A 9,722-nucleotide genomic window follows, 5' to 3' on the forward strand; every position below is an offset into this window, starting at 1 on the left:
CCACCTTTAATTTCAATATATTGGGGAAATGCAAAATGCTTAAAAATGACAATAAGTAAAGTTTTTGTTCATCATTAGTGTGTCACTTTCTGCTTTCTATATAATCACAATACTTGTTTTATCTTTCAGCAGTTTCAAAATGGTTTTGCTGGAGGAAATGTGAACAAACCCTATACCGCACCGATGGATGTGGCAGGTAGCTCGCAGACTGCTGCTCATCTACCGTCTCATCATCACCATCATCTTCCTGCAAATTCCAAACTATATCCCAACTTGCCGTCCAGTGGGTTCTTGTAAGGAGAGCAGCCTCTGTGCACACTGTGAGGTGTGTTTGTTGGCCTCAATAATCAAAGACTTGATGCAGAAAATGCTTTAAAAGCCACATTACATCCTTGAGTTTATTTGGGCTATTTGCACTTGGTAGGCCACCTACAGCTCACATATTGGACTGGACTTTCCAGGCTAAATCCGGATGTCGAGAGAGCTTATTTTGGAGAAAAGGAAAAGCTTTGGATTTCCCAACTTATTAAAAGAACGTATAATTTTCCGTGGCATTTTAAGGCAATGTATTTTTGCAATACAGTTCTGTAATATATAACAAGATAAGGCGAGCATTTTAGTTAACCCGTCACTGCTATCCAATGACATTGTTCCTCTGTAGAGCACTTATCGCTCTTTGAATACTAATGGTATGTTTTACCATTTTATAGAAAGAGCGCGTTTTCTTACCTTTTAACTAATTTTATACCTTTAAAAAAAATGAAAAATGTTCCCCCAACGAATGCACTTACTTTTAAAGTAGCAGTGCCATTCACTGTGTCTTGACCACTTTGCACTGTCTGATAGACTGGATTAGAATGTGTCACTTTAATGCCTATATCCCAAAGTAGTTGTGATGTATTATTCCACCACTGGAATTTCATTTCGACAATCGGCCAGATACTTTTTTTTTTTTTTTTTTTTTCTTTAAACTGTCATCCAGTAGTGTGATATAATTATATGTTTAATGCACCTTTTTGGCTGTAATTATGTAAAATCACCTTTTATCATAGACCTTAATGAAAGTCCTTGAAGCACAATGCTCGAATTAATGTTAATAGAGGAAGTTGAAGTAGAGTCCCCAGTTGGAGGGTACTCCCGTAACCCGTCCATTGTTTTCAGAGTCCATTTAAAGCCCATGAAATGATCCCTGATATTCCTCCTTTACACGTATTCACCACATTTTCACTTTTGCAAAATCCCAGAACATCAATTAGATCAGTGGTCCCCAACCTTTAAGAGCTTGCGAGCCATGTGCTGCTCTGAGAGAGGTTTGAGAGCCACGTTCTGCTCAGAGAGGTTTGAGAGCCACGTTCTGCTCAGAGAGGTTTGCGAGCCACGTTCTGCTCTGAGAGAGGGTCGCAAGCCATGTTCTGCTCCGAGAGAGGATCGCGAGCCACGTTCTGCTCTGAATGAGGGTCGCGAGCCACGCTCAGCTCTGAGAGAGGGTCGCGGGCCACGTTCAGCTCTGAGAGAGGTTTGCGAGCCACGTTTTGCTCTTAATTGAGGGTCGCGAGCCACGTTCTTCTCCTTTGAGAGAGGGTCGTTAGCCACGTTCTGCTCTGAATGAGGGTCGCGAGCCACGCTCAGCTCTGAGAGAGGGTCACGGGCCACATTCAGCTCTGAGAGAGGGTCGCGAGCCACACTCTGCTCTGAATGAGGGTCGCGAGCCACGTTCTGCTCTGAATGAGGGTCGCGAGCCACGTTCAGCTCTGAGGGAGGGTCGCGAGCCACATTCAGATCCTGCCCTCCTCACAGTAGTGATACCCAGAGCCCTCATTACCGATATAATGCCAGCCAAAGCTTCTTTACAGAAATCACACTCAGGTAGTATACCAAGATCCAGAGGTTCCCGCCCTACCCCATCCAGATCTACTCTTCTGTGTAGAGCTACTTTCAAAATTCACCATCTGGAGACTTGTTCTTCATTGCTGTTTATAAGACCAGGTGTGGAAGACAGCTGCGAGCCACACATCATGGGCCCGCGAGGCACATGTGGCTAGATAATATGAATATTCATCATTTTCCATTTTTATATTAAAAACTTGACCCAAAGAGACACAGAATGCCTAAGACTAAGGTGACAATCAATATAAAAACTATGCACTTAATTTTATGTGATCATAAGATTTTGACACCTAAGCGAAAACCAGCGTATTCTCCATAATCTGACACTACACTTCAGCTAGGGACGTTTGACAACCAGTAAGAGGATATTAAGGCTTGAAGTGAATTTGGTAATTGAGTATGTGATGGTTTATTTCACTGTAAATCTTATAGTATATAATAGTGGGGCTATCTGTTGCCAGAAAGAGTCTTCTATACTATTTCTACTTTTAAACCTGTCGAATTTGTGCTCAGTCGCCATGTATTTTACCATCGTCCAAGCCCAATAAAATCCACGTTTGCACTTGTAAACGTGGCCTCATGCTATTCTGCATGTGGGTATAGCTGGATACACGTGATCTATTATATACTCAGTGATATTTCCCAAAGTCAAACAGATGAGTGTTTTTTGGACTCCGATTATTATTGGTACTGTCACTTTACTGGCATCTGGAAATCAGTGGCTTTATGCAATTCTTTATGAACAAATGTCCTTCCCAATAACTGTTACTATAGGCTAAAGCCATTATGCATTTTAGCCCAAAGTAGAAAAAGTACAGTAAAGCTCTGTTCACATTAGCATCTTGGCTTCCCTTAATAATATAACCAGATGGCTTTGGAAATGGACCCAATTATCAATCTGGAATTTCTTACTAGATTGCAAAAATAATGTAAAAAATACCAGAATATTTAAGACATGCAAATGTGAACAGTGTCTAAGGACAACATGTTATATTTATTAAAAAAAAAAAAAAAGAATAAAAAAAAATATATAAAAGCAACAGATGTCTTGTATGCTTTGGTAGAAGTAGGATAGTGTCCTAAGAAAGACATAGGTACCGGTAACTTGGGAAATCTACAGGGATCGGTCCACCTCCCGTTAGAGAACAATCACTTTTTATATCTTGTACAGTGTAAATTTATCTCTAATAGTTTTCAGTTTCAAATTTATTGTCAAAATAATTTTTCTATGGTTAATTTTACTTTTAATCCCTCTATTTTGGTGTCTAGTCGCACTCAGTAGGATTCTAGCGTGCCCGATTTTACTTCTAGTAACATTTAATATCTAAAGATGAGTCCCAGCATATTTTAGCTTCTTGTCGTTGCCTAAATGAGTCCCTTATTTAATAAATCTTAATTTTATCTGCAGTGATATTAATGGTAGATCTGAGTTATGTCAGTTGTACGTTTCTATTGCCGTCACTGTTTCCAGGTTGGATGAATATTGCCCTAATTAAAAGCTTTTTGGAACATTTGCGGCTGACTTACTAGTACTATCCCAACTTTAGACTAAATACTAAACAAAATGGACGTAAATTGTAGAAACCTTAGTACAGTGCCGTATGATGTGGCTTAAATTTGCCACATCTTACATTGTAGATCTTTTTTGTCTTCCTTTCACCACATCTAGACTGGCTGACTCTACACCAGAATTGTCCACCAAAACCGTGTGGTGCATTAATCTGATACATTTTTCAACGACGCTCAACCATAGCACCTTTTCTACACACTTTTTTGAAAACTCTTTCTAATGATTTGTAAAAAGTGTCTAAAACGTGATAAATTTGGGCCCTGATTCATCAAGGTTTTCCGGCTTAAAACTCCTTGAAATGACAGTAAATTTTGGTTCAACTTGAAGTTTTACAGCAATGTTAAAACTTTCTGTTTTTTATGGTCAGGTTTGCCAAAGTGGACTGGATGGTTTGAAGCCCACTCATCCAAATAAATCATCTTTATAATCTTTGTAAAGGGGGCATAAATAACTCCAACAGTGTACGTCAGCCACTGGCTGGAGTAACGTTTCTGGTAACGAGCAGTCAAGTTGGAAGATGCAACAAATTATTTAAAAGGCATGACCCTCTTAATGAATTTAGCAAATCTTAAGCCAGCACACATTTCATTCAAGGGAGTATGTCAGAAGATTTCTGCTGTTCAATCTGAGAGGAGCATAATATAGGTGTAGAAAATTTGATTCCTGGACTGTTGATTGTATACTATAGTTTCAATACAATTAATGTTTTATCAGCAAGACATCATCACTGCAGGACTAGGTGTTGCATGCCAAGCAATCCAGCTAAACTGTGTAATCCCGCCCACACCCCTCATTGGTGGCTTACTATGTACACTGTAATCAGGGGTGTGGGCGGGGTTATACACAGCTCAGCAATTCAAGCCCTGTTAAATCTGCAGCATAATAAGCAATTATTTTATTGAAACTGCTTAAAGGGGTTTTCCACTACTTTTTTCACCTTCTTCCCATATATCATAGCACTTCAAAACAATACCTTTTGCAATATACTTGTATTAGATTTATAGGTTCTATGAACAGAGGAATCAAACCGTACTGGATCGTTCTGCACATTCTTCTTCCTCCTCTGTTATGTCCGAAATTTCCTCTTCCGGCACAGAAATCAGACCATCAGGGGTCCTGATGGTGGGTATAGACATTTTGGAGTGAATCGCAATTAGTCTGCCTGACAAATTGAGCTGACGGTTTCATTCAGAGTAACAGCAGGGGCTGTGATCTTTTCTTTTGAAATGCATATTGCAGCACTTGGCTAGCAAAGGGTTTAGGTAATCCAATCATTACCTTTTGACAGCTCAAAAGTGCAGAAATTAGCATAAGAAGCACAGTGACAGGGCTGTACTGGCAATTGCCAGATGAGCTGGTACCTACCCTAGGTTGCTCTGACACCTGGTATCTCCCAATATCTTCAGCAGCACAGGGTGGAGAATGGAGTGGGCGTGCTAAGTGCTCGATCACCGGCTACTGCACTGCATTATGGAACTTGTAGTAAGAGAGCACAGTAAGCCTGTGGAGAGGAAGGGATGGGTGTAAACAGCTGTTGCTGACAGACAAGTTGTGCTATCTGAATAAAAGGTTTATATTACTATAATAAGAGTATGGATGCCTTTAGTGCTACATAATAGCACGATTAATAAAAAATGAAATAAGTTACGGTTATGGATACATTATTCAGTCCAGTAACTGTTACATTGCTGTAATTAGCCTCTCTGCCCCTATATTATGCTGCTCTCAGATTGTATCTCAAAAGCCTGTTTGCCAGATTTCTTTTAAAACTGGTGTGCAAAATGCCAGTCAAATGTACTGCATTTAGGCTAGTTTTCTCGTGGAGGTTTTTTTTGCATAATTTAAGACCGAGTTTTCGGGTATTTTGCTTGGTAAATCTCCCCCAGTGTGTTCACCTTTACTTGATTCTTGGTTTTCCCAGACCGACATAGGAAGTTCCATCTTTGTAATCTAAAATCTGAAGAAAACCATACAAACCGCTACTATGATGACACTGTCCGATTCACCAAAATAGTGGCTTCGCCCTGACCTATTAGTATAGTTAAAGGGATAGCTAGTTTCTTATCCCTATTTTGAAACTCATTGAGGGTTATATCTGGTTTTGGATCCCGATGTATTACCCGGAGCCGTTCTCTGCCTGAGCACATTACACGGATGTCCCCCCTGAGTTTAGTGTGCACCATGCAATACTTAGTTTTCCCAGCAGAGGCGCTGTCCCTGTTCCCCAGCAAATTAAGCGGAGTACATGTTGCCCTACTGCCGGGGTTTTTATCAGGGGATTCTTCTAACAATAAGGCATTGTCCATCCCCTTTGAACATATATATTCATCCATTTATCTAGATTGTGTATAAAACAGGTTTCAAAGACTGATTTGCTATAAGGAGAGCGATGTTTTGTACTATATACCAATCTTCTACCTGCTCGTTTCTCCTCGTGAAGCTGGGAAGCCAACATTGCAGTGATATAGTGAAAGTCTTTCCAAGCACCAGGAAAATAACCTGTGCCTTATCTTGTTTTTCGTATTATTTTATTTTATATAAATATATATATCTATATGTGACTCTATGCAATGTTTTTCATGTCAACCTGTCCAGTCACCGAGGATGGCATCTGCATTAGGGTTTATTTGTATAGTAGAAAATGAAACAGTATTGACATTTTTTTTTTGTTTTTCTTTTGTTTTAGAGTGTAAAGAATGAAAGTTAAAAGATTTGTGTTATGTTTTTTTTTTGGGTAGTTATTTTTTTTGTTTTTTTCTTAAAAAAAAAAAAAAAGTGAAAAACAAACAGCAGTCTATTTCATACCTTAAGATACGGAAATCTTCACTAACTATTGCACTTGATATAGTCCCCGCTTTCTTGGAATGAAGGATTCCTTGGTTGCATTTCTTATGCATTATCTTCCAAGCTTCAGTTTATGTTGTATTTGCAGCACTGTTAATTTTTGTCTGTCTTGAGAGAGTCACTAAGATGGAAGATGCTCTGTCCTCAGCCTGTTACACTAAAATGCCCAAATGCAAGCCTGTCGGACATACTTACAAATAAAAATTTGTCTTCTAGCTGTTTTACTCACTTGCATTTGATATCCTCCTTCACTATATACTGACCGCAGCAATCGTTCGCAAAAGAAAGGTCTTAAAATAACAAAAAATAGAAAAAAAAAATCCTATTTCGAATCTGAGTCCTGAACAAAAATGCAAAAACCTAAAAAATAAAAATTACCGTGAAGGCTGCTTTGAGTTGTAGCATAACCAAGTGTGCTAATTGTTACATGTTGTTATTATACCTGCTGAATTATATCCTTTTTTGTTTTATTTTTTATTTCTAAATAAGGTGTAAAGTGTAAACACAATTATATGTTCATATATCGTCGCCTTTTGTGATGTCAAGACTTACCCAACACGTTTTTGTTCCAGTCTTGTCCGACACAAAAGTTTTAAAAAAAATCTAATTTTTAAAGGAATACTTTGTATTTTTTTTTTTTTTTTATCTCAAAAGATTCTTCAAATTGTAGATGCATCGATACTTGATGCAACAATGTTTGAAATAATAATAAAAAAAATGTATATGTTTAAAGTGATGACATTGTGTGTGCCGTGTAACTTATATGTAATGAACAAAAGCAGCTTTCTATGTAAGAATCTTTAAAATACTGAAAGTTTATTTGCCAGTGTATGGCAGGAGATAATCCTTCAGATTAAAATTGTATTCTGTGTAATTTAAAAATGAAGCAGATAACAATGAAAAAGTCACATTTGTGTTTTGGGGTTTTTTTTGTTTTTTTTTATATTGTTTAATAAAAAGACAATCGTATGGACTGGATTTGATGGGACGATGTCAAAATTATTCTACACACAAATAATCATAGCATGTGAAAAGTTAATGTATATTAAAATTCTTACTGATAATTTAGAAAGCTAGAGGATTTGTCACCAGGTCAAAAATGGCCAGTTTTTGCTTTTGTTTAATTCTCGCTGTGCATTGAATATTCCTGTTTTTTGTTGTTTGGGTTTTTGTTTTGTTTTTTTAAAATCCACACTATAGTTCCATATTTTATTTTTTTCTGCTAATTGTCTGGTCTTTGCCAAAGGACCATGGCTCACAAGATTTTCTGGGAGCGTCTACCCTATTTTTCGGATTGTAAGACACACTTTTCCTCCCAAAAATTTGGGAAGAAAATGAGGTGTGCATCTTAAAGTCCAAATGTTGCTTGGGCAACGCTGTGCTGCAGGCGCTGCTCTGTGAGGCACGGGCTATTCTGAAGATGTTGGCGGCGAGGGCTTCAAATAATGATGCCCAGAGTTCAGTTATCTACTCAATGACAAGCCAAACTCTCATATGTGCGCATGCCACCTCCTGTCCATTGAGATCCCAGCAATGGACTTAAGGAAAATGGTGCCCAGAGATGTCACGTGCGCAGTTGAGATCTCGGCTTGTCATTTAGCCGATAACTCAATCTGCGTACTCAGACTTCGACCACCATTTCTTTGAAACCTGCACCGCCAACATCTTCAGAATGGCCTTTGCCTCACCGCCCTCAGCGATCACCAGCACAGAGCTGCTCGCTACTCCAGCACAGAGCAGCGCCCGCTGCCCCATATCGGAGCACCGTCCACTGCTCCAGGACAGCGCCGGCACCCGCAGTAAGCTTTTGGGCTCCCCTCTGCACAGCCCGTAGCATTGCTATACTCCAGCACCACCACTGCCTCCTCTGACCCCCAAAGCCACCACCGCTGCCCCCACTCTCCCCGGTAAGACACCACCAAATTATATAAACGGACAACTTTTTTTTTTTCTGTAAATTTGGGGTGCGTCTTATAATCCGGTGCTTCTTATCAAACGAAAAATATGGTATTTAGGCTTTTCTGAATAGTTACTCTGTGAGCAACAATAAGGCCCATATTGATGGACTCTATGGTGGGTTTAAGGGTATGTGCGCACGTTGCTTTTTACCTGCTTTTTACCTGCTTTTTTGCTGCTTTTTCTTCTGCGCTGTTTAATGCCAAAATGGATGTGTTCTTCTATTCAAGCAAAGTCTATGGGAATTTGGGTTTCTTGTTCACACTATGTTGTTCAAACTGCAGCCTTTTTGTGGCAGAACTTTGGTCAAAAACTCAGCTTTGCAGTGCAAAACCCAAATGGCAAAAACAATTGACATGTTGCTTCTTTGAAAAGCTGAGTTTTTGACCAACGTTCTGCCACAAAAAGGCAGCATTTTGAACAACATAGTGTGAACAAGAAACCCAAATTCCCATAGACTTTGCTTGAATAGAAGAACACATCCATTTTGGCATTAAACAGCGCAGAAGAAAAAGCAGCAAAAAAGCAGGTAAAAAGCAACGTGCGCACATACCCTAAAAAGAACAAAACAGGATATTCTGGAGCAGTGGGAATAAAAGAAAATAAACACTGATCACTTTTGACCTTGTGACTAGAGATGAGTGAACCCGCTCAGGGTCGGAGTCCTGGCACTTTACATATGCTGACCATTCAAGTGAGCATCACTGTGGGTAAAAACAACTTTATTGGATGTGGTATGCAATCCCCCCCCCCATCCTTCACACACAAAAAAAAAAAAATGGAAAAACCCTGCCTGGCTACCTGTATGTGGGCGGAAAGTCGTGCTGCCAAATTAATGACTTTCATTGGGTTTCAGGACAAGGCTGGGTCCTAAAACAAACTTTAAAAGACTGGATGAACCAGCCGAGCTGAATTTCCAGAGGTCCGCTGATCTCTGCTGGTGACAGGTCCACTTTTCTTATTGTGGAACTTGTTTAGCGTATCTCTAAAACTGCTGCTCTTATATGGTTGACCTGATATGCAGTGGCTAGTAACTACCAAAAATGTTCCAAGCAGGTACAACCAGTGCATTGGCAACACTGCCATTTTTGCCAAAGGATCATGCATACTGTGAGTGGAGGTTAGCCCAGCTGGTCTTAACCCACAAAAGAACTAATGTAACACAATTTTCTGAAATCATTAATGCTGGTTATGACAGATATATCACAGACAACTTTAAGTGTTTGGGGTCTACACTTGTCAGAATGCCCATGCTTCCCTCTGTGCACCACAATAAATGCCTAAAACATGGGTATTTGAGCTGCAGAATTCGACCATGGAAGAAGGTAGCCTAGTTTGCTGAATAACATTCTAATTTTTTACTTCATTCACAGCCAGGTGTGTGTGTGTCTGTGCTCCTTACCTGGGAAATGGATAAAACCTATAGGAAGCCAGCAGAGACAATGTGTTGCTCTGAGCAATAGAT

The 9,722-nt window shown here is 39.5% G+C and overlaps 1 protein-coding gene across 2 annotated transcripts in view; it reads left to right on the forward strand.

The window, feature by feature from the left end:
* The window catches only part of AHR (aryl hydrocarbon receptor), a 178,601-nt gene extending 171,322 nt beyond the window's left edge, over positions 1-7,279 (forward strand). Inside the window, exon 11 of one of the 2 annotated variants that reach the window (XM_075315371.1) lies at positions 130-7,279. In XM_075315371.1, coding sequence (XP_075171486.1) covers positions 130-297 — 168 coding nt within the window. In that variant the 3' untranslated portion in view covers positions 298-7,279. The remainder of the gene's footprint in view (positions 1-129) is intronic. The other variant, XM_075315373.1, reaches the window with a different exon arrangement.
* The last annotated feature ends 2,443 nt before the right edge of the window (positions 7,280-9,722 follow it).

This window comes from Anomaloglossus baeobatrachus, chromosome 6 (genome assembly GCF_048569485.1).
Source record: "Anomaloglossus baeobatrachus isolate aAnoBae1 chromosome 6, aAnoBae1.hap1, whole genome shotgun sequence".
Lineage (NCBI taxonomy): Eukaryota > Metazoa > Chordata > Amphibia > Anura > Aromobatidae > Anomaloglossus > Anomaloglossus baeobatrachus.